The 25,786-nt window shown below is 42.7% G+C and overlaps 2 protein-coding genes across 3 annotated transcripts; one reads left to right on the top strand and one right to left on the bottom strand.

Moving 5' to 3' along the window:
• Window positions 1-694: 694 nt before the first annotated feature.
• On the top strand, window positions 695-25,660 carry tfb1m (transcription factor B1, mitochondrial). 2 transcript variants are annotated; one of them, XM_054613778.1, is made up of 8 exons: window positions 695-767; window positions 1,613-1,759; window positions 2,378-2,529; window positions 2,705-2,813; window positions 2,896-3,047; window positions 3,491-3,610; window positions 23,527-23,654; window positions 24,597-25,660. In XM_054613778.1, exons 2-8 carry the CDS (start codon window positions 1,627-1,629, stop codon window positions 24,874-24,876), a joined length of 1,074 nt encoding a protein of 357 aa, XP_054469753.1. In that variant the 5' UTR covers window positions 695-767; window positions 1,613-1,626; the 3' UTR covers window positions 24,877-25,660. The 2 variants fall into 2 exon arrangements, with proteins under 2 accessions (XP_054469753.1, XP_054469754.1); XM_054613779.1 differs by having other exon boundaries at window positions 698-758.
• Window positions 14,024-14,839, bottom strand: LOC129103348 (claudin-20). The gene is given in 2 exon segments (XM_054613780.1): window positions 14,024-14,418; window positions 14,421-14,839. Coding segments are annotated over 2 exon segments (723 nt in total). The 5' UTR covers window positions 14,785-14,839; the 3' UTR covers window positions 14,024-14,059.
• Window positions 25,661-25,786: the final 126 nt, after the last annotated feature.

The raw sequence follows: 25,786 nt of genomic DNA, 5'->3' as shown, positions 1-25,786 counted from the left end.
AAGGTCAGCCACAGCAGGAAACAGAGCTCCCACTCGTCTGCCAAACCCTTGAGGAGAAGGACATTACCGTCTCAAGCTGCGACACCCGTGACCCAGCGTGGGTCATTAGCAGAGACGGGAGACTACAGGGCCCTGAGGGTTTATTCCAAACAACAGCTGTGCATCATCCAGCATGACAAAACACTTAAACAATGACTTTCTTCCCTGCAGTGGACAAAAGGCACTTGGGCTGCAAATCAGTTTAAGCTTAGAGGTTCAATTAGTTCTAAATTATGTAGATGTCAAAAGTATAATAATGACTAGGGGAGAGCCTAATGCTTAATTATGACCTTGTTTATTTCTTCTGGTAAATGGCATTATAAAAACAAGTAATATCTGTATTGTTGTTCATTTTGTTCATGGATAGCAGAGTTTACAATGTGGAATTGTATTTCCCACTGATGCAGCTGTTATAAAGGGAACATCATGAGAGTAAATATGAGTAAATAAAGAACTGTTATGTAGGATTAAAGTAGTACATCCACCGATACTGCGTTTTGTAGGTTCACTGTAAATAAAGTACATCCCCATTGAACTGTCGCCCTCTTTTGGCTCTGACGGATCATTACATCAACAATAGACAATTTTTTTCAAGGGCAAAGCCAAGCCCCGCCTCCTTAAATGTGATTGGCTTAGAGTAGAGTTGTCGCGGTTTGATTGGACACCCAGAGGTCAATGCAGTGACGTATAGGGAAGTGTACGGGAGGAAGACGGCACCGGTGAGAAACGTGGGTTGAGCTTCTTAGCCTTCTGTCCTTGTTATACTCTGTTTGTAGTCCGTTTGTAGTCTTATCTCGGTTTATAAGAAACAGCACGAATATCTCAGTCTTTACCCGGGGCTCTGTTAACTACACCTGAACCAAGAAGCTACATTTAGCCTTAATGCTAACGACTGTGTCAGACTGTGTCACAGGCTGTTTAACAGTGTTGCCCCTGTGTGTGGTTGGGGGTAAAGTTCAGGTCTGGTTAAGCATCTCATAAAACAAGTGGTTAGGGGTGAGTTCAGAATTAGATAGCTGTAAAAAACAGGGAAAAGGTCTTCCACTAAACACCTGCTTTTGTGTCTTTATGTCATTTAGTTTTCTGTTGTAACACCACTAGGTGGTGCAAGAGATCTTATTATCAGGCACCCTATCACTCAAAGTCATCGTTTTAACACTGCCTCAGCAGGAATCGATCCCATGACCTGATGAAGAAATAATTGGAATTGATTACAGTTTTGCCAGAATTGACCTGTATAGATTGAGACCATGCTGTTTCACATACTATGTCCTTTGCAATATATTTGTGGGAAAACATGAATATGGTTGAATTTAATGTTGGTATAAAGCCGACATGTCAAAATGACAAAATACCTTCCCCTAAACAAATTGCATGTCAGTGTCTGCGATTTAAATGATCCCCCCTGACCTAACAAACTTTACACAGAATCTTTCAAATACTATTACTGACTGTTATTATTACCATTAATGCCTCTCATGTTGCCCTTTTCAGGATGTGTATGGTTCTGATTCGCTTTGCTGCCGGGGAAGCTGATCAATCCTCACCTTTCATGTGTTTGTTTTTTCCACAGTGTTCACCTGAATAATGGCTGCCCCAGGGAAACTAGCGTCTTTCCGTCTGCCTCCCTTGCCTACTGTAGGCGAGCTCATAAAGCTGTACAACCTGCGAGCGGAGAAACAGCTGTCCCAGAACTTTCTGTTGGATTTGAGGCTCACAGGTTAGCTGGTCTCACTCTTCCTTTCAATTCAGTTCTTTATTGGCATGGGAAATATAGGATTACATTGCCAAAGCGATTCTCTTTCTTTCGCTCTATCTGCAGTGCACCAATACCTGTCTGCTCCTGTTCTTTGTTACCATGTCTGCACTGAGGGCACAGTGTTGTGTTTTGTCTGTGCACTTGATTGCACAGCTCAACATCGCCTTGTTTTAAGGCATTGAAACCGACAGGCTTTTCTGTAAGGTCGAGGTTGAGTAGATCTCCTTCTGATGTGAATGGGCCGAGTCAATTGTTTACTGCCTTTGCAGAGCTTGAGCCTTAATATAATTATCAGTGATGCAGTGCAGGTCTGATCTGCTCTCTTGTCCTTGGACAAGGTGACTGTTAGATTAATGCACCTCATCTTCATCACACAGAGGCAGACAGATATTGTAACATCACACACTATTAATCTCAATTTAGATACCCAAGACTCTAATGAAGACATTTCATTGGATTGGAGTTTGGTGTTATTTATATGATGCATGAGTTAAACTGAGTTGGTAGGTAATTCACAGTGTATGCAAAAATATTGATGAAACTCCATATTGTGTTGATTCATCATTTCCATCTTTTTAGACAAAATCGTGCGTCAGGCAGGCAGTTTGAGGGATGCCCATGTGTGTGAGGTGGGTCCTGGTCCCGGGGGTCTCACCCGCTCCATACTCAGTGCCGGGGTGTCAGATGTGCTTGTGGTGGAGAAGGATACACGCTTCATCCCAGGGCTGAAGGTAAATTGAACAGCCACAATGATACATGCTTTTTCACAGCTCTTACACTGTCACCTCTCAGTTGCCAGTAAATCAACTGCAGCATCATTAGCCACCTGAAGAGTGACTGACGATTATTTATTTTTTCTGAACACCTTTTCATTTTTCTCATTTAATGTCAACTCCATTTCCACAGCTGTTGTCTGAGGCAGCACCAGGGCGGTTGAGGATTGTCCACGGTGACATACTCAACTACAGAATGGACAGAGGATTCCCAGAAAATATCTCTAAGCCATGGGAAGAAGGTGGGAATATGAATTTATGAAAGCTGTTACGGTGGTCCTGTGTAATCCCATCGAATTTAACTGTGTACGTGTGTCTCCACAGATCCACCAAACCTTCATATCATTGGGAATCTACCATTCAACGTCTCAACCCCCCTCATCATTAAGTGGCTGGAGAACGTAGCCAACAGAACAGGGCCCTTCGTCTATGGACGCACCCGACTCACCCTAACCTTCCAGAAAGAGGTCGCAGAGGTGCGTAGGCAGTGTTGCATATTTCAGTTTTCCAGCTGTGTATTTGTCTGAGTGCTGTTGTCCTGTCTAGCTGCTAAGAGCTTCAATATCCCTTTAGTGGCTTCATATTGCTCTTATGCAATGCAATCATGATGAAATGAACGAGTATGAAAATAGTGTGTAATGAGTGACCCATTTTATTGTTAAAATTAAGTAATGATTTCTTGATCCATAATTAATCAGTTTGTTTTTATCATTTAGGCAAATCATGCAGAGCATGATGCTTTTCTATTCTATTAAAGACACATAAACACTTGAGAACATTATGTTCCAGTTTTTGGTCTTGCTGTAATATTTATAGACATGTTTGGTTACCACTAAATGCAACATTATATGAATTTGACAATTCATATGGTCTTATGGGATTTGCATGACTAATTTGTGGTAGTTTTCTCTTCATACAGAGGTTGACAGCCAGCACAGGCAGCAAACAGAGGAGCCGTCTGTCCATCATGGCTCAGTATCTCTGCACGGTCCGCAACTGCTTCACCATCCCTGGACGGGCCTTCGTCCCTAAACCAGAGGTAGGATTAAACTTTGAAAATGATTCTTAATATCTCTAAATGTAGTTCTACCATATCAAAAAAAGCAATGATTGTAACCTTAAATACCAGTATTGAATCAGTGGCTGGCAGATGGACACATTATTATTATTATTATTATTCTTCACCTAATGTGGAATAAGGGTTTTAGTCTCCTCACATCTCCTATGTTTTTGCTCCTCGTCTGGTCCCATGCTCCCATCAGAGTCCCTCACCGTGTCACCATCGGTGCTCCCTCTCTCCTCTTGCTTAAAGGCTTCATTAAGACTATGTTGAATCAGTGTTGTCTCTGTTCCGTCTTTGGACCCTTTCTAGGTTGTAATGATGCCTGGTGGGTATTTGAGATGTGGCACGATCACACTGCTCCTTATAATGAGGGCCTAGTTCTTTTTTGGGACCAATTTCGCTCTCTGCGTCTTTCAGCCCATGTGCGTGTGTGTCAGAGGTAAAAGAAAGACGTTCACTCTTTAGTAACATGAGAATGCAAAGGGTTTTTTTCTTTCCGGGGTAAGGATAAATAGTAGGACTAGGGTGCGCATTAAGAAAATATAAGTACTGCCTCATGATTTGAAACATCAGTGTTGGTTAATAGACTGCTCCGCTGAGATAGATTTTGAGATCACAGACATACAACTCTTAGGAGCTCCCTTACATCTTTGTACAAATGAAACCATGTTTTTCTTTTCCTGAATTAAAGGATAGGTGTTAGGTTGATGTCAGAGATGGACTGTTGGTCCCTTGAAGATGTCATGGCTCTTTAGGAGACCCACTCTTGGTAAATATTTAATCTCCTGTGTGGCGTAAAACGCAGCAGAGTGAATGGGACCAGTGCTGATTGTTCATTCTCTTAGAAGAGATGGCTCCCAATGATTATTTCATCACAAGGCGCTGCCTTTCAGTGCATTTTTTTTACTCTCAAATGTCTTATTTTTCTGTGTATGTCAAACTGCAGCTTAATGGATTTTAGCATGCTGCTCCGTGTTGGAAATGTGCACACGTGTGTGCGTCTTAGCATGCATGTGGTATGTATAAACATGGACAGAGTGGCCTCACAGTGCATGGGCGTGCATGCACTGCAGATGAATCAGCACCTCCCATGTGCGCCCACAGACCAGCTATCCCCACTAAATGTTTTAATGGGCACTTGGTCAAATTAATATCATTAGGATGGATGATGGCTGTTTGATGAGCAGGCCTCCTGCTGCTGGTGTCCCATAAAAGATCAGAGAGCACTCTGAGTATATTAATGCTATCATACTCTGCATCGTGCAAACCCCTTTTTACTTGTGTGTGTAGTATAATTCAGAAAACGCTCTATGGCTCCGTATTGTTTAGTGGTGCACACCGGAGTAATTACCCAAAATTGCATGAACAATAAAAATGTCCTGCCTGATCTATAGGACAACGTTAAAGGCTGGTAGGAGAGGGGGTTGAGGTTGTGACACACAGCAATATAGACTTCTAAAGCAGTGGTCTGTCTGCAAAGCTGACCTATATGTTGTTAGAATGCTTACAGAGCTATAGAAAATACAGAAGAATATTGTAGTACCATTAATACTCTCTTGGGTGTTGATACTGTACACAGCTTAAAGTGCTCTAGTGAAACGCAAAATAAACTTATAAAAATGATAATGGATAAATACAACCCCTTTGGGCAGAAGTTAATCATAAGAGAGGAGTAACACTTCCAAATATTAAGATGATCTCCCTCCATATCCCTCTCTTTCTGTCTGTCTCTCTTGGTTTCTGGAACATGTGTGCTTTTTCAGGGAGTGTGTGTGTGACTGTGCCTCAAGCCTATAGCCAATAAATCGGCTCAGTGATCTAATTGTTTGCATTATCTTGTTCCCACTGAAGCGTGGGGATCACTGATTGTGTTAATGACAAGGAATTTGTTCGTATTGAAGCACAACTGGGCATTGCTTTTGTCTGCGTACAGCATGCCATGCCTAAACCTGAGGCTCTCTGTTCTGCTGCGAGGGAGTGAGTCATGGCCGTCGTGGAACCGGTCCGCCCAGTCACGTATCGATAAATAATTTCTGAACGTTTCGGTGAAAAACAAAATGCCTCTGGTTGGTCAGTGGGTTTTAGCTGTCCTCCCCCAACACAACAAATGGCGTTAATAAAATATGCAGCAGCAGGTGTTATACTACACTTATTGCAATTAGTGGAATGTGAAAAACATTTCAAGGGGTATAATACTGTCTAATCCAAAACACAGCGAGTCACAAAGAGCCACAGAAAAAAAGCAATGAAATTACTGAACCGTTCCAAATAACCATGATGAGAAAATAGCTTCAGTTAAAGGCGGGGGGGGGGGGGAAGGGGAAGTGCGGGTGTGATTGGTCGGTTGATTTGAACCTATAGGAGCTGGCCAATGCAGGCTAATAGGATAATGAGAAGGGAAATGTTGAATCCATTTTAAATCAGCAGCTGCTGGGGGCCCATATTGACTGGGGTGGGCAGATAGGCTCTTATCCGTTCAGTTTAATCTGTCTGTCTTGTTCTTCTCGCCCCCGGTCTGCACCTCTCTCGTGTCACATTGAGAGACTGAGATTGTCCTTGAAGGTTTCTGAGAGTGGCGATTGGCTGCTTTGATGGTGTTCCCCGAGGCTCTCCGTCCCTTATGTCTGTCCTGCTGCAGATCACACCTGCCTCCCTTTCCTTATTAGTCACTCTCCTCCTGTTAATTCTCACAGACTGACAGATTGAGGCGTCTCTTAAATTGCTTGTCATTCACAGCTATACATATATCTGAAAGGTGTCTTTAAGGAAGAAAGCTGAGAAAAATAATCTGCTTCTCTTTTGTCATTATACACGTTTCTAATTTGTATTCTGGTCAGGGGTCAAGGAGTGTTAGAGGGCATGCTGCCATCAAGCACCGGCATCCTCTATAGGGTCATTCAGTCATCCAATTTCATCTTCACTGCCTCTTTACATAGAAAATAGCTGATTTGCAAAGAGTAAAGAGTGTGTCTCGACTCGCTCATCTCTCTTACCCTGCCTTTCTGCCTCCGTGGCGGAATCTGATTAAAATCAACTTGTGTCCGTCACAAGCAGGTCTATAAGTCGTTCAATACATGCTTCATCACGAGCAACCTGCTGTCACTTCTGTAGAGCTCCTACAGAGATCACCGCTGTGTTCTTCATTAACAAAAGAGAGGAAGAAAAAGGAGGCATTGCGAATGTGGGAGACTGAAATATTAAATGATAGAGGTGGAAAAAGCAGTAAAAGAAAATTAATTAGTGAAAGAAAGTAGTAAAGTGGAAAATGGAGCGATAACAAGGTGGAGAATGCAGATAGGAATAAAGATGGAACTGACTAGAACCCCAGTAAAATATATAAAAATAAAAAAACCTTTTATTAAGAGGTTTGAGTCTGTATGTGGTCTGGATGTGATGTATGGAATGAAACGAAAGCTGGAAAAAGGATATAAAGACTGCGAAGCTTCCTCCATACAAGTACAGAGCGCTACAAGACAGATTCATGACAGAGATCGATCTGAAAGGAGAGCGAGGCGTACCTCCGGCAGATGGTTGTCTGGGCCAGTCGTCAGCCCGCTCTGAGTAATGGCCACATCAGCCATCAACCACCAACTAACTGAGCCTCACAGGAGGAGAGCCCTACAGATGTTCGTCTTGTACACGATCTTCGACAAAAACCAAAGCCCAGATGAGCAGAGCCTTAATTAAATTTGTTAATGCTGCATTGAGCATCCGTTGTCAGGGAGACTTTGGCAGTAAACATCCAGCGGATACTCACAGTACATCTTTGCATTCAAATATTAATTATTTGCTCATTTGTTACATGGTTAAGTTTTCAGCAGCTGTTATAATTATTTTCAAGTATCAAAATAAGTATATCCCCTTTTGAATTCAGGTTTTTTTTCAGTGTTTGAATGTGACCCACCTCAGTCCAGTGTAATGCAGTGACAGGCTCAGTGACGGATATCTTATCTATGACCTGAAGTCAACCAGTAAGAGCGAGAGTCCACTCACGGGGCCTGCACTGTTTTCTCACCACCCGCCACACATTCTACACGCACACAATTAATCCAGGCCTATTCCTATCTCTCACAAACGGGGTCAAACGCGGCATCAAGAGTATCGGGCAAAGTTATTTCAATGACTCGAGCTGGCGCGGCAAACGCCCCCAAGGCTTGGTCTCAATTCATCACAGACCCAAGGTAAAGAAAAAGCTAAAAATACTCCCCCTCCTCCTCTCTCTCTTTAAACAAAATGCCGAGGTTGGCAGAGTTGGCTTGCGAACATCTCCTGAGATCTCTTGCTCCGCCTCACAAGGAACTGTGCCCGGTTCACTCAGAGTCAGCGTTCACAGTTTAGCAAATTCAGCTCTGTTTAGTTAGTAAGCATTCCAAGAGAATATGTAAGTATTTTGAGGAATAATGCTAAAACCCTGGCTGTATGACAAGTAAAGAAGGTCAGCTTCAAATGAGTAACTTGCTAGTGGTGCAGAGATGTAATGATAACAAATTAAATTGTCTCCCTCAATGGGAGGCATCAATCCATAAGCTATTAACTTGAAGGGTTATTTGAACGCTCTAATTTGAACTTCATGCACGGTGATTTCAGGATTTCATGAAAGGCTTTTTATAGGGACTGAAGGTGTTGGTTGGATTTAGTGGGTGTGTTAATGAGGATTTGTTCAGGTCAGAGTAATAGGAAATCATATTTATGACGATTGTTTTAAGTAGAAAATTGTTGAACTGACAATTGAAAGATTTGCACCAACCCTTTCTGTATTAATGTGTGAAAGTATGCCTCCGCCTTAGCTAATTATTGTGTTTCTGCTCTCTCACTAATACACATTAGTTTTCTAATACAATACAATAATCTCTCCCCTGATCATTTTCATCAAGAGAGATATAGTTTGATTAAAAAAAACCTGTTGTGTCCACACACCTTTCAGTCATTTAGCCTCCCTTCACCTTCAGCTTACCGAATCCTCCCAGCCATGCGTCCTGCACTGTGCTCAAAGCTGAAATATTAAAGGGCTTCCTTTGAACTGTCAGAGTGTATTGTTTTCCTACATGCGCTCCTTTGTCATCTCCATAGCTTTTACTGCCTTTCTCAGCAGTTAACTGCTCAGCCAAGGTCGTTGCTATTATTCCCCAGCCTCACATGAGCACTGGGACCAGAGGAAAGCAACAAAGGAAGGTCATTGTCCCTCAGCGTTGACGACCACATTATATCTCCAGTGTGAACGCTTATGAGCACGACGGATGTCCACAACAAAGAGCCGCACATTAAGTATGGTGGCATTCGAGAGCGATTTGATTACTCACCGTATTTTGAGCTAAGTGGCGATCACAAATGGATTTTTGGTGAGCGATGGCACAACAGTTCTTTAACCTGCTCTAATATCCATCTCGCTCTTTGTGTCTGCCAGCCTGACTGGTGGAGTGCATTACGCTCTTGTCTGCAGTCGTCGCTTCATTGTTGTCAAGATCTCTTCTGCTGCGGTTGATCTTTAGAAAGGTTATTTGTTGGTCAAAAAGGTCAATTAAGTAATCTGTGGATTTGACGTGGCAGTGAGGTTCAAAGAGAAGCCTGACACGTGATTAACCCCTACCTCAAATTGACAAGCGCTCACCTCCCTTCTCATTCCTGATCTGTCATAGCAGCAACTCGGGGTGAAAGCCTTTGATGGAAAATGTAGGTTAAATACACTGAGGAGCAGATCTTATTAGCGTTTCCCCACGAGAGGGGTAGTTATTTGATCTGCACTCTTGTTGCATAACCAAGAGGAGTGGGAGAATGAGAGGGAGCCGTGAATAATCCATGTGTGTTTCAGTATAGCACATTCTCACTCCAATCAGCGGTAATGAGAGCCACGATTCACTTTCAAAATAAATAAAAAGTAAATAAGCGCACCATTTGACGTGTGTAGGCTACAGCATATGACAAAAATATTAAGGTAGTAAAGTATTCGGATTTGAAACAAGCTCTGCTTGAGGCTAAAGACATCTTAGTTCAGAAAGTTCTGCAAAAGAAATTGGGCATGTTCGAAGCCAATTTGATGGAACTAATTTACGATTGCCTTTTTTATAAATAATTTCTCTTGTTCTTACGTTTGCATGTGACCAGTTTTGTTATTTCATAGATTAAAGCCTAACCGGATCATCAAGGCCAGTACTGTTATTAACATTAAAGAGTTTAAATTCTCTAACAAGAACAATATGTCAGCCTCAATGCATGTTTCATACAAACACATAACATTTTAAAACTATGTTGATAGAAATTAGTTGAATTTAGTTACTAAGGATTTAGACTAAGACATGTACTGTTCAGTCAGTAGGGCTGAAAGTATTTATTATTTTCATTATCAATTAATCTGCCAATTATTTTCATGATTAATCAACAGGAATATGTCAGGATAAGGTAAAAAATGCCCATCAGTTTACTAAAGCTCAAAGTGATGTCATCAAAGCTCAAACCCAAAGCAACTTATCCTAAATGAAGTAGCTGGAACCAGTGAATGAAAAATGACTCAAACAATTCATTGATTATCAAAATAGATGCTTATTATTTTTCTGTTGATCCACTAAACAATTCATTGACAAATCTTTTCAGCTCTGATGGTCAGTTCTATCTTGGGGGGGAAAAAACTATTTTATGGATAAACAGTTTTTTAATTGCCACCATATTTCAGGAATTTCTACACAACAATTTGTTGGTACTTAGCGAGCAAGCTTATATCTGCTTATTGCAGATATATCGGTGTACAGTCATGTTGGTGATAAATTGCAGTTTTCATCTGTTTGGCCCCTATGTGAACGTCTCACATACACAACCTCTTACTCTATGTTTTTCTTCTTCTGGTCATATTTAATGATTATCACCTGACAACTGAGACAAGTCCCATTCCCTCAAACTCCCAGAATATTTTATTTCATCCATCTATTAGCCTATGCTATCATCTCAGTGAGGAATGATTGGCAGAGGCTGGATGTGCTATTAAAAGAAGAATTCCGTTTTCCCATTTTCACAAAGTAATATTTTATGAACGTGCATTTTAGTTGGACTGATACTGCATTATTCTTGGGCACTGCAGCCTGTCTGCTACCCTCAGCACAGCCTGTACTACCCAACAATCTGTAGATTTGGCAGGAACATGAAAGCTATCTCTATCCTTATCAGCCCGACACATACAAGCTCAGAAGATTCACATGTAGACTACATACATCAGGCATGTTGCTTTCACAAAATAGTTTTATTGGTAAAAAATAGAACTACTTGCACAAGCACATTGAGACAACTGTATCAGAACTTGTGAACTATTAATCATCACAAATATGCTCTGGCAAAGTAAGAAGTGCTAAAGCATCCACAAAAATAAGCTGCAGTTATCAAAATTATAAATCAATGTCTTGGTACAGTATATGCAGGAGAGTTGTAACTCTATAGACTTTTAGGACCTAGTCACTTTGCACTCTGGCCATTTATAAGCTAATGAAATTGCGTGCTGATGATCAAGCTGCACAGCCACAAAAAAAGAGAAATCTCTAGCTCCTGTTTTCTCGCTGATCATCAGACAGAAACTGTTCCCCTTTTCTTTTTTTTTGGAGTGCCAGAAGTGTTATGTATTTGTACTGGTCCAGGGAGCTTGGAATGCTCAGCAAATAAAGTAACACAAGTAAAAGTGCATTGAGTAGTCTTCTTATAAAGAAGATATGGTATGAACATGATATTGTATTTTATATTGAAACAATCTGAGGGAATCCTGATCCCTCAGTGGAAAAAAAACACATTGAAAACCTAGATACTTGGGTACAGTTGTCACAGACTTAAAGTGAACCAGAATTCATGGAACATAAAAAAACATTTAGAAAATACCACACTCATGTCCTTTTCAATGAAACTCTCATCCTGGTAAAGTCTTGCTGTGCTTTGGGAAATGAGGAATAAAGAGGATTTAAAATAACCCTCGAAAGCTGCACTGGACAGTACACAAGCATCTAGTTGACTTGAGACTTAGTCTGGCAGAACAAATCACAAATCCATAAAACATTTGCTGATGTATAATTCACGTACAAACAACTCAATAAAAAAATTAAAACAGAAAGAACTCCAGATAGTATTAAAATGTGTCATCATGAAACAATTTGGCACATTCTCAAAACACATAACGTGTCAGCATTAGTTGATGACATGGCACATTCTTCTTTGTTTATTGCATTGGTTATGGTGCCTGGGCAGTGAGTTATTGTCAGGAGGCCAGTTCTGTCGGCTATGTGGTGGGCAAGATGGCCGAGTCAGGGTGGGGTAGAAACCTGGACCTAGAGGGCTGCCAGGGCCGGCAGTGGTGCCCATAGAGAGGCCCGTTGTGTGCCGGCAGCAGCCTGCAGGTGGCGAGCTGGGCTTAGCCATCTGCTCTCCCCCAGGAGGCTGCATGTTTATGAGAGAGAAGGAGAGAAAGCGCAGTTCTATACATCACTGCCAAGGCCTGTCTCAAGCATGAAAACCTCAAGATATCCCTCCCTCAGTAAAGAGTAGACACACTGCTGTCTGAAAGCGTAACAGCGCTTCTGACATATGAGTAGGTGGGAATTTGAATGTGTGTGTGTTGGAGTGCATGCAATCAACATGCATTAGCTTTCTCTTGTCAGCGATCACATCCATGTGACATAGATGTGACACAAACAGGACAGATGGAGTGAGGGGAGAAAGAAAAAGAGTGACAGGCAGAAAGAAAGAGGAATGGTGGCATAGTCAAGTGGCTGCAATTTAAGACACTGAGACCTTCTGCAGGTGCAGACTGGGAGCATATGCGCACTGCTGACGCACTTGGAAAACAACTTGCATATGGAGAATGACTCAAACCTTTTTTTTAAGCTGCCTGCCACAACAGCTACCCAGTCGACCATGACTCAAGAAGCTTCTCCTTTTCTTTGCCTCTCTGCCGCTGCACCATTAAACATCCGTTCATCCCTGTGAGGACTACTGGTATGGTATAGACACTGTCGTGGTGGGCAGCAAAGAAGAGCATTTTCTAAAACCTCTGACCATGCAACAGGCTAATAAAGAGGATTAGTGAAAGCAGTGTGAGCAAAGGCTCTGATTAAAGCTTCTGGATCCATGCCTGGGGGGGGGATGCCCCCTTAAACAACTTGACTGACATGCACATACCCCCAGACAATACAGATATTTGAATGCCTAATTCCGTTTCCATGGCAGTGCGGAGGAGGATGACAGGAGTGGAAAAGCACATGCTAAAAGCCGGCGTGTCTGAGTGTGTACTGTGTACCCAGACCCAGACACACACACACACACACACACACACACACACACACACACACACACACACACACACACACACACACACACACACACACACACACACACACACACACACACACACAAGAGCACGAGCAAGTGAGTGGGTGTGCATGTTTGAGGGCATGCAGGAATGGGTAGCTGGATTAGGATGGGTAAGTGCTATTTACAGGCAGTGTGGTTTTGTCTTGATGTAAATAAAAAAACAAAACAGCACATCAGATATTCACTCTCTTTAAGGATTGAATCTCTATCAGTTCCTCTCAATCTCCCCCATAAATTCACCCGCAGAGAGAGAAGCAGGCAACTGTTTGTCTGCATTTTCTGTCTGAAATCCAGCCCAGCAGTCCACATCTACTCCTCCTGACAGTCCTCTTTGAACAGTTAACAGCAGGGTAATGTTTCTACAGCTTTTCAGGCACAGGCATTTTGTGGCTATGTCTCAGTCTTCTACCAGGCATGCCGCTGTATTAATACACAGACAGGCGCCACACAGCATGCTTTAGAGGCAAAATATCAACATCATTCTAGTAGCTAACAAAAATATGACTATTTATTTCAATCAATCCCTCGTAGCATTCTAGTGGATAGGTATACGAAAAATCTACAATGGCTGGCTATGGAAAGGTTTCTCAGGCATTATATTGCCTATTTTTGTCAATTGAGAGGGTACAACGGACGATTGTAAATAGCAGCTAAATGATTGCTTTTTTTTCTTTCAATTCAAACCTTTGGCGAGGAAACAAAAAAAAGAATCTACATGGAAGGCTTCCTTATTTGCTTAATCCATTCCCGAGGGAACTCTTTCTGTGATTTACTGATGAAGGATGTCTGCATTTGGTTAGCGGCTTCCTCCGATGCTGCAGCACCTTATCCCGGCTCCTTAAACATTCACACTGTTTGTTCCAAGGCGATGCTTAGGGAATACCTCCACTGCTTGTGCTTGCAAAAGACAAAAAGGAAGAAGAGCAAGATAGAGGAGAAGGGGAAAATGAATTCAATGTTGTTGCCCTCCTCTCTCATTTTTTTCCTCCACCTCTATCTGGAGTGGAGCCTAGTGTGTAGCATATAAGCTGCGATGGTTTCCCCTCAGGCTCGTCTCCTTGTATCCGTAGTGTACAGAGCGCTGCTTTATCACACATAGTCCTGCAGGCTGTACCCAGTCTTATTGTCTAGTGGGGAGAGAGAGCAGTATTGGTGCTGTAGCTCCTGTTGGAGCAGCTGTTGCTGTTGCTGCTGCTGGAGAAGCAATTTGTCCGGGGGAGGGAGCAGGATCAGGTCCTGGGGGCCATGCCTTTTACCCGAGCACGACATACAGAAGATGGACCCCCCAACAAAGAGGAATCCTGCTGAAACAAAGGCTACGTACACAGCACCCCCAGGCTCAAACTTATTGCTCTCGGGCACAGAGGAGTCCAGGAAGTTGGTGATGACCTCGTTGGTAAACCAGGAAGCAGGCACCAGACACAGAAAGCCGGCAGCGACGAAGCACCCCCACTGGCAATCGCAGCGTGCCGCTTGGAACGCCGTCCACCTCCCCAACGTGTGCATTTTAGTCCCAGGGAAGCGAGGCAGAGGCCCATGGCAGCCATTACGCAGCAGAGCACCATAGTGGTGCGGGCAGTCTGCAAGTACGCAGGTAGGGAAAGCACTGAATACTTAAGCGTGCAACTGAACATGCCTGTGCTGTACCATGTGCAGTCCATCCACAGACCCTGCATCTGGGAAATCGCCGTGATGATGTTGGAGCCCACATCTGCGCTGACCTTCCAGTTGGGCAGCAGCGTGGCCACCATGGCGCCCATGATTCCCAACAGCGCTAGGACAAATCCAAATATCTGCATGCCCGTGGATGCCATGCTCCTTTTCAAGTTGATGCTGCCGCCGCCTCAGCGCTTGTCCTCGCCGGGCAGCATTCACCCAGCTCCAGCTAGGCTCGTCGACCCCTCTGCCCAGCCGCCTCTCTCCCCTCCCTTAGTGGTGTACCAGCTGCCAATCAAATCCCCAGCTCCTCAGCTCTTCGGCTGCGGATCCACTGGACTGGAGGAGAGAGACGGAAATGAGAAATGGAACTGAGTGGGTCCCCACGCACTCCCTCCTTCTTTCTCCCCTCATTCACCTAACACAAGCACAGACTTTTTCTGGCTGGAAACAAAGGGCAGCGTGAATCACTGGCGATAAGCACTCTGGCTGACTGTAAAGTAGGTAAGCCAAACACTGTGCATGTATGCATTTTCAACGTGCTGCCTTCTCCTTTTCCTTTACCGGATCCCCATAGCTGTTATTGGAGAGGGAGAAATGAGTATGTGCTATTTGAAATGCTCAATAGCTATGTGGACTTAAAGCTGCAGTGCCCTCACCCCACTCATATACTGTATATTCCTTACTTAAATGTCACTGATGTGTACCTTATGAGCTGAGCCAACCCTTTTAACAGTCAAAGCAGACAGTATCTGATGGGGAAATAGCAGTTTGATCAATTTTGTCGGCCGCTCAAATTAAACTTCCTCAGTTCTTTTTTTTTTTTATTTTTATTTATTTATTTATTTATTTATCAGCTACATAAAAAGGTGGCTCCAGGTTTTAATTAATAATCTAGATTATCTAATTTAGTTGTTTGCTGTTGTTTTATGATCCAAGGAGAAAATAATAAATAATAAATAATAAAATAATAAAAAGCCTGTATAATAGAATCCCTTACCCCGGCTGGTGCAGAGCTGCCGCGTCACGTTGTTCGCAGTGGTTCCTGTAAACAAACACATCCGCACGTTGAGAGGCAGCGCGCTCGTGACGGGCGCGAGGAGCAGAATTCAGCCCGGATCACGGGTCCAAACAAGACATCCATGTCGTTAACGGCCGAGCGCGAGAGGACATCCCTGCTCCGTCGACCACACAGGCTTGGCCGGAGCCCGGGAGGAATAACCGTAGCGCCCCCCCCCCCCTCCTCTCTCTCTCTCTCTCTCTCTCTCTCTCTCTCTCTCTCTCCGTATCTCTCCCTCCCTCCTGTGTGTGTGTGTGTGTGTGTGTGTGTGTGTGTGTGTGTGTGTGTGTGTGTGTGTGTGTGTGTGTGTGTGTGCGTGTGCGTCCTGGAGAATAGCGGTCTCTGCCTCACGACAACTTTATAAACGGCTGTACATCTGTCACCCCTATTGCCATGACAACTACCAACGTTACATGTTACTTTTAATAAACGTTTGCTGACATTATAAACATACAGCCTAATGGGCAGTGGGGCTTAACTAAGGTTAAGATGAATGCCAAGATTTAATGTAGAAAAGAGCTCAAAAAGCTCAGTCCATCCAATAATCTCACTTTACATACAGTACCAGTCAAAAGTTTTGTTTTTCTTTATTTTTATTTTTTTTCTACATTGTAGATTAATATTGAAGACATCCAAACTATGAAGGAACACATATGGAATTATGTGGTAAACAAACAAATGCTCAACAAACCAGAATATGTTTTATGTTTTAGATTCTTCAAAGTAGTTGAATGAGAAGGTGTGTCCAAACTTTTGACTGGTACTGTACCTCTAAATATGTAAAACCAAATATGTTGGTTGTATTTGCTTTTGTTTTTCTCCATAAACAATGTCCAAGCTTCCCTCAAAAACCTCCAGAATTCTCTGTGAACTGTTTTAGTTATTACAACTTTCCCTAAGAAAATAGTTATTACAACTTTCCCTAAGAAAATAGTTCCTATGACAATAACTGTTCAGGCATTATTGTTTAGACAATATTCCAGGGTGAGATAGCTAAATGTAGTCTTTTATTTTATTTCATTTATATTTTTATTGTTTGCCATCTATGTAACTAAACCAAACACTGATCATATCCACACTAGCCTGCCAATTAAACAATTAAGCTAATTAAAAATATTTTTGGGGGGATATTCATTATTTAGCCTAATTGATTTTGTGAAAAGAACAGTCATCATACTTAATGATTGTTAAAAGGTTATGTAATTGCAAAATGTAATGTTCTCCTTCCCATCATGTTAAAAAACTAGAAGAATGACTGACAACATTTTTTTATTATACGCATGATGTTTGGCCGAATAGTGTTTGTTGCTTGAACAGGCAGAGGCTATAAAGAGCAACATTATTTGTTTCTTAGGTCTCTATTAAGGATGGAGAATTTTTTTTTTCGGTGTAATGTAAATTAACTAAATTGTAATGAAATACTTTACTGATCAGCATTGAGCTGCTGAGGAATCATAATGCAACACTGCTGTTTTTCAAAGATAAGGAACGGCCGAGATGCAGTCTAGATACCGTTTCCAAACATAGCCCCACTACACAACTAGGGATGAGAAATCCAATTAAGACAGAAGAAAAAATCTGCTATCATTATGACCAGATGAGCTGGTCAGAGTTGTGTTGTACGAAGCTTTGTTTGTGCATGTGTTGGTCCAGAGGAGCATGTGTACCCCACCACGCCAAATCTGACCCTCCCTGGGGCATCATCTTCATCGGGCATCAGTCAGTAGGAGCCTAAAACGCACAGCTGCTACCCTGTCTACCCTCGCCTCTCTGTGGAGGACATACAATAAGGGAGGGAGTGGCTAGGGCGGCCTTGATTCATGAATGACAAAGAGGACAAAATAAGAGAGGGAGCAAAGAAAAAATCAGATAGGACCAATAGACCTGATGCCCTTGAAAACGCAGATGTGTGTTGCTATTATTATTTTGCTGCATGGGCAAATCAGCAGAAACAGCCAGCTGTGAGAAATTATTTTGCCTATCCCTTACTTGCAGTATAACGACCAGCCATTGACCACAGTGATGTGTAGCCATTACGTGGAGATAGGTGGGTATCAATTGATTTGTTTAGCTATTGATCTGTTTGTTTAATTTGGCCCAGTGCTTCCTCCATCCATTGTTTTTCCCTGTAAACAACCCCTAAGAGACCCTCTCTAAAAAATTAGATCTGGCCAGCATGTGGGGGTGATGCACACCACATTACTACCTCCAGTGTGATGTGGCTGTTGACCTTCAACACTACATTCTCTGGGATCCCTGCAGTCGGAAGAGAAATATCCCAGTTTTCCACAGACGCACCACAGCATGACGTGTGTGACCTGTCTCCTTGTAACAGATGAGATCCTAAGTGCTGATGCTGGTGTTGTTCTGTGGGGCGTAAGATAAATAAATAAATAGATCATAGAGTGAACGGATAAAAAGAGAGAAAAAGATGGAAGGAGAAAAGAGCGAAAACCAGTTAACATAAGCCTGGTGAGTGCAGATGTGTGACGCGGTGATGTGTGAAGATATTGCTGGCTATTATAAGCGTGGTCCCCTTCATTGTATCCCCTCACAGCAGACCTCTTTAGCCTTTTTGCAGCATAGCTCTGAGACACAGCCGGACCAGCTACGTTCCTTTTGCCCACAAGAGGGGCTTTTATCGTTCAATTTGCATTTTCCTCTTTTATGTCCTCCCTTGCGTAATTGGTTTTTCATGCTCATCGTCTTGCAAAGCCGCTCTGTTCACAGCAGAGATGCAAGGTGTCGTGTGATAGCTGTGATGTCCCTGTCAATGCAATCTTGTTGTGTAGCAGGACCCAGGTCCAGTTTCACCACAGATAATACGTGTAAACCTGTCCGAGGCAAAACACTTGTGACATGTTGCAAAATTAACGTCATGGCTTGATGAAAGAGTCTCTTCAGTTTACTCCATTAAGACCGAACCTCAAGCGAACAATGGGGAATGGCCTTTATGTGTTTTTGGATATCCAACAAAAACTATTTTTACCACGTTATCCCCATTTGTTTTTTTGCTGGTCTAGTAAATGTCACATTTTTGGGCAAAGTTCATGCTTTTCTTTGACAGTGCGTCTCTCCAAGGAGTTGATCTTGTCAAAGGCTAGGGCTACAGTCTTGAGTGTCCTGTGTGCATGCCATGGGCGATTTCATGGGAAATCCGCAAGGCTGCCTGCACAGGAAGCCAAAGCCCTTCCTTCCCAAACCCCTCCAGCAACATCAGCCTAGTGTATTCAGCGGCATTGACTGCTGCCTTCTCCTCTCTGAGAGGCTGTCTCCCTCCACTGATGTAATGGAGGTTGTCTTCTCAAGGTATTGTTATGATTAATGCAGCTCTTCCCTCTTTGCAGGAATCGCTGTGAGCTCTTCTCTCTTGTATTCCCTGGCTGTATATAGCTTTCTTCCATCTCCCTGCTCTTTTTCTCAGAACCTGCCATTATGTAAGCGCAAGTGTTGGTGGTTCAGGTAGCACAGTGGCTGGTGCCCCAGGGCCCCTGTCATCTCGTGTTGGTTTCGCTCAGAGGGACATGACAAATTACCGTTCACACACCGTTGGGCAAGAACTCACCGAGAAGGTGACGTTGGAGGTGGAAAATGGGGGGAAGATAAGCAGGAGAACCACAGGGCAAAGCTGGAGTAATAGAGTGAGCTGCTGAGCTTTGGGAAGGTCAAACCACATGAAATATGGTAACTCACAAGTAATAGAGATGTGGGACTATTGTACTGAAGTGGGCCAGTAAAGGTCTTGAGTTGCAGACAAAAGCAGACGTGGGACTTTTAGATAGAGATCTCTCATATTTTGCCCATTTCCCTCTACCAGGGGAATCAGCAGCATAATACCTTCCTTTTACAGTAGATATGCAAGGTGTTGGTTTATCAGATGATTTAATATAACTTGCATAAGGAGGGAAGCAGATTCAAAGTCTATGTAAATGTTTAAAGACTTTTCTTAAGCTACGATCAAATTAGCCGGATTTAGAGAGTCAGAACAATAATTTTCATGAGCTTGAGTTATTGATCCTTACATAACACATTACATTCCCCGGCTAAATATGATGGTCAATGATAACCAATCTCTGTCTGCTTTGTATGTACGATCTTTACAGCCACCTGTGTAAATAAATGAGGTGGAGGGGGGGACCTGAGTGAGGGAGAGATATTAAAGTTGTCAAATAGGGTCAATAAGTCAGTCTGCCATCCCAGTTCAGGATCACCTAGCAGATACAAAGTATTTTAAGGGTTTTTGGGGGAGGGCTGGCGGGAGGAGTGGGAATAAAGGCATGTTCATTGCACCTCAATGGAGGACCCAGGTGACGGCGCATGATTTAAGACGGAGTTTCCTTGCATGTTGAGGTTATCAGGGGAAGGATTAATGGCAGGGAGCGGGATATATTCCGGTGGCGCTACCTAGTGAAGCCGTGTAGCAAGGCCATACATAAATCATAGCAGCAAAGTGACTGGGACAAGATGATGGCTGAAATGCTGCTGCATGTATAGTCCCAATATCGACTTTTCCCCTTGCTCCCCTCTTAAATCATGAAGCGCAGAATATAAATGACCCAATTATTCCAGCAGAAACTGAAATTAAAGACATTCCTTTTTATTGCCTCTTCCTAACAGATGGTGGTCTGATCTCGCGTCAACAAAGACCCGATAGAAGCATTTTTGCAATCCAGATATAAAATCTCAATCAGAATCTTTACATGTTGATGTGACAGGCGGGGGGATTTATTGTCATAATACACGCCTTTGTTTCTAAACCAAATGATGCAGCCACAGCTTTCAATACCCTCGACAACACCTGCAACATGGCCTTTATTTTTAAAACAATACATCATACATGAACTAAAAGGGTTAGTATATTAATAATAGATTTATCATAAAGAAGCCAGGGCAATTACTGACACTACAAATAAACCATGAAGTCATTGTTCAACATACCAAAAATCACCATTAAAATTAAACATGAAGTTACTCAACAGCTGTACAGTATGTGCATTTCCAACTTCAGCGCCGAACAACATTCCTTTCTTCCTCCATGTCCGACCATCTAATGCTGGACAGAGGAGTTTTAAGCATTATCTGCACTATTATTGCAAATAGCCTTCGGGGCTGATGAGACACACCGTCCCTCCGCTGCCGATCCATTAAACGCCACTGCAGCAGGAAGCTCGGAAGCACAGGGATCTATAGATCTGATAAGAGATAGTGCTGCGGTTTACAAGTGCTCTCAAGCGGTACCTCAGCCGTTGACCGAAAAGCAGAATCTAAACAGCGTATTAGAAATTCCTTCACGCGTCTTCTGACCACTTAAGATTTTCTTCCCTAATTACTGACCCCCAGCCCCTTGCCGAAGAAAGCAAAAGGCAGCTGTGAGTGAGTCACACAATCCAGAAATACAATCTTGGAGGATGCACAAGGAGCTCCGCAGGGCATATTGTTTTAAACAGGAGGGCTGTTGAGCGAAATCAGATGTCCCTTTATGTCACTTCAGTGTATGCATGTGTTTGCATCTTCTCTGTTTTATGTCTTCTCAGCTTGTGTGTCCTTCATCATGAAACACTCAACTTTTAGATCTCAAATTATTTTCCATTCAGACGTGATCTACTTGTTTACATGTTTGCCATAATTTTTGCTTGGTATATAAATAGTCTTTTAGTATCTTGAAAAGCACTCCAAGCCAAAAAGCACTTAAGGGCAATGAAAGGTATTATTCTTATTAAGAATAAAACAGCTGATGTTTTTCCTCAGAGCCCCATTGTCAGTGCGCTCAGCCAGTCAGAGTACAGTCCCTCACAGTGCTCCCTCACTGGGGAAGTGAAGCTATTACCATCTATGGAAAGACAGACAGGCGACTCCACCGCTCTGCTGCCCACTGTCTGGCTTTGCCATTGGTTCACACACAGTAGAGTATCTCTCTGATTGTGCAGTAGCCCCTTCAGGAAGTACTACCCTGAGCCTTGTTGCACCTGTATTTGTATCAATTAAGCTATAACTTGCTGGACTGAATGCCATTATGTGAAATACCTTTTTAAAGATGACGGTCTTGTTTGCGCACAAACGCACAGATCTAGATATTCAGAAATAGTCTTTTAATGTATTTTGGTTCTCTTGATCCCATCATGGCATTCAGAAGATGAAGAGAGTAGATGATCCTTTAAAGGGGCACTAGCAACAGAGTGAAGAGAGAACGTGTGGATGTGTATGTGCCTGACAGTCAAGTGATCTGAGAACAAGAGTTAGGCTCTGCTGAGTCTGGCACGATTACTTCAACAGTTTGTCATGTCAGCTTAGGGCTGACACAGGAAGGATTGGGAGTTAGCAGCTCGTGAGGAACAGGAGCTAAGGCTACCACCACCTCCACAGCTCCTCTACTGTAGGTCAGTCATTTCCAACCAGGCGTACTTGGACCCCAATGGGTACATCAGTAGTTACTGGGGTTAATTTGTCTGCTAAAGTTAGGAGTTAAAGCAGTTATAAATGAACAAATATGAAAAAATTAAAGGAAAATGTGGAATATTTGCTGGCAATTCTTCATGATTAAACCTTTCATACTAAACAGGAGCCGACAGGATTATCCGCTTTCCCTGCATGCTACCAAAAATTGAAATCTGGCATTGATTCATTGGTTGTTTTTGCTATAATAAATTCATAACCTGGACATTTGAATTTCAATTTTTTTAATAACTTTCAGTAACTTCAGGCTTGCGGTAGTCCTCTCTCTCACTCCGTCCCTCATAAACAGCTTGGCGGCAGGCACTCAGTCCTTGGCTCTGTAATTGTCTCAGAGATAGATGTAATAATTTCAATGCATGTTTTTATCTAACGAAATACTCTGCTTCAGTCTGTATTTGTTGCCATTTTGCCCTGCACAGACAACAATTTCACTGTGGTGAAATAACTGTTTGCTCTCTGGCCTGCCGACTGGCATTCACCTGTACGGGTCACATGTTTACCCTTCTTTTGTAGGCTACTCATCATCACAAGCAAGTTCAACTGCTTCCCCGGATGTTGCCTTTATGTTTGTTGGATTAATATTTTTTCTTTTGTTTATCAAAGAGGACACTGATTTGCAAGATCAATATCTAAATTGTCTATTGCTTGCGTGAGCAAAAGTCCTTATTTTATTGGTTGGCTTGTTTTTATCGGCATCCAGAATTCACAGAAATCGAAAAGTAAAAAGTGAAAAGGCTCATAAAGACAGTGGGCTCAAATTTGTGAATTTTTTCTTTTTGGCACAAATTATTTGTCAGAAAAGACCTTTAATTCATGGTACCTGTGTCCACTGAGTCTCCCATTAAGCAGGACATGAGCTCTGTGGCTGCCTAATGTACCCATCACATCATATATGTTCATGCTACATTGGTTTCCCTTGTAGAGGAAGTGGTTGAGCCAGATGGACAAAAAGACAGTGGGAAGAGTGCTACAGTGAGTCAGGCAGGTTTTAAGAATCTCAGTGGTGATGGAGGGCCATGAGGAGAGACAGGGAAGAAAGAGAGAGGTTTAGTTTCTATGGTCCATCGCACAGGTGTTACTGTGGCAACTAGAACGGGCTCGCCAGCCAGCCATGCTGCGTCATCTTATTTTCCGCCTTTCCTCTTTTCTTTTATCCCAGTGTTGATCCCTCCACCTCTCCCTCTCTCTTTGTACAGCTCTGTATCTCTCTTGCCATTTGTCAGCCAACCTTTCTTTCCAGTGTTTCACACCACACTTTGCATTCTCTCCTCTCTCCTCACACCTACCTGCTCTTTCTTGCCACTTTCTTCATTGCCATGAGCACACTCTTTGCAAAGTAGTTTTAACATATCTCTTGCCCTCTCCCTCTGTTTGTGTGTGTTTGTAGGTGGACGTGGGAGTAGTTCACTTCACCCCTCTGGTTCAGCCCCAGATCCAGCAGCCCTTCAAGCTGGTGGAGAAAGTCGTCCGGAACGTTTTCCAGTTCCGTAGGAAGCACTGCCATAAAGGAGTAGAGTAAGAGCAGTTATACAACTTGATGTAGCTTTCAAAGCACCCTCTCTTTCCTCTCACCCTCTTTACTTCTTAATCTTGTCTCATCCTCATCTATCATTCTCTCTCTACATTTTTCATTCCCTGTTTTCTGACAGCTGCGTCTCCGTCTCATCATTAATTAGAATGGTTTTTGATTTGCGTTTCTCTGTCACACCACTTTGACAAATAAAGCCACTATTTTTGAGGCTTTCTGTTCTTTGAACAAGTCTGAACATTGGAGCCATCTCAGAGCTCTGTTTAAAAAGAAAAACCACTAGCGACAAACCCACACGCCCACATGCATGTGCACGCTGCCCATCGCCCCCGTTAGGAAAGAGTATGTAGGCCCAGATAACAAAAGAACACTGGTTGTGTGAAAGAGAGCAGCAATTATGAGTCATTGAGGTGGCATTGGAAGACGAGGCAGCATATTTTATGTAACTGCAGCGGGTTGGCGGCAGTGGCACCAAATTGGAGAGTAGGCACCAGCACTGAAGCGCCTAAAAAGCATCTGTACTGCGGAGTGTGTGGAAATGGCTATTGCTCACCAACCTGCAGAGAAAGAACACAGGAGAACAGGGAAATGTTTTTAAAAACAAAAAATGTCACCCTTCTATATTGGATATATACTGGGGAGCTTTTCAGAAAAATATTGAACATTTAAATTATAGCTGCCGTCTAAATGTTGGATAACTGTCTTCGTGTGAGTTTTGTGTCTGGAGAAAAATTAACAATTCATGAGCAGCTCTAGCCTTTTGTGTGATTTTCAATTAACTTCACAGATTTGAAATGATCGCTGAGGGAGAATTTCTTTCTGTTTAAACTTTATAGCCGCATTAATCTTGCATGATCATCAAGATATCAAAGTGACCTGAGTGTAGGAATCTGTGCCGTCATTTCTTCATGTTTCTCCCTCCTTTTCAGAAAGTTGTTCCCTGAGGCGTGTCGTCTTGAGCTGACACAGGAGATGATGCAGAAAGCGGACGTGGACCCCACTCTACGTCCTACAGAACTCACCATACCCCAGTTCAGGGCCTTAGTGGATGCCTTTGCTCACTTCTGCACCCATGAACCCAGTCTCGTCAGCTATGAGTTCAGAGAGGAGCTCAGACTGAAGAACTTCTCCAGGAAAACAAATAAAACAATGGACACATTTATGGACAAGCCAACCGGCACATCACCAAGCTCTAAACAACCCTGCTAAATAAAATAAAAAAGTATGGAAACCGGGAGAAGCCCACTAGCCTCTGTTAGAACAGGGAGACAACGGTGCTCTTAGCCTTGACATTTCCACCTGGCATATGCATGCATTTTTAAAACGTTTCTCCCTGCTCCCAGGGAGTAATAGGTAACTTGTTATACTTGATATACAGGGACAGACACAAGAACCACAAGGCACATAAAGATCCTGGGTGAGTTAGATCAGCTCCAAAACCTTGCTCCAGGATGGGACAACTCAAAGCAGAGTCACGTGTATTTGGGAGAATAAAGAAAGCATGCTAGTTAACCACAGTAGGTCTTTAAGAGTGAGCATCTCTTTATGTCCCAATTTTAACTTCAGATCCAACTCCATAACATCTTGTCCTGTGGGACCTGAAAAAAACGTCAGTGTTTTCAGGGTGATTTAGGAAATGGGAACAACATGGCAGCACCATATCCAGGCCATTTTCCCTTCTCTAAGTACTGAATTGCTTAGTCACTTGGGAGACAGAGCTTAAAGGGAGGAGGAAAGTGATTGGAATTTTTCACCTCCAGAAAGACTGTTGTTGTATTAAAGCAATCCACTGCTAATGCCTATATTTATTTATTATATGTATACATCTATATATATTAAAATAATAAATAAAGCATAATCTGCAATTGATCGTAATTCACAAAAACAATACATCGTACGTATAAGTGGACTTACAATGGCACTGATGTCATGCATCATACAGTGTTTATGACATGTTTTTAACTAGATCGGACCACCGTGTTGTTGTTTAAAGTTTTATGTCAATAAAAGTGTTGTTACAATTTAAAATATTCCTTTTTGAAAGCTAGAACCGTTTATCAGCAACAGAACATGGCAGGGCTGTTGCCTGCCAGTGTAGCAGATGGTGGGCTAAGGTTGA

Source organism: Anoplopoma fimbria, chromosome 15 (genome assembly GCF_027596085.1).
Source record: "Anoplopoma fimbria isolate UVic2021 breed Golden Eagle Sablefish chromosome 15, Afim_UVic_2022, whole genome shotgun sequence".
NCBI lineage: Eukaryota > Metazoa > Chordata > Actinopteri > Perciformes > Anoplopomatidae > Anoplopoma > Anoplopoma fimbria.
The sequence above is the reverse complement of the archived record's forward strand: the minus strand, read 5'-3'. Positions and strand labels throughout refer to the sequence as shown.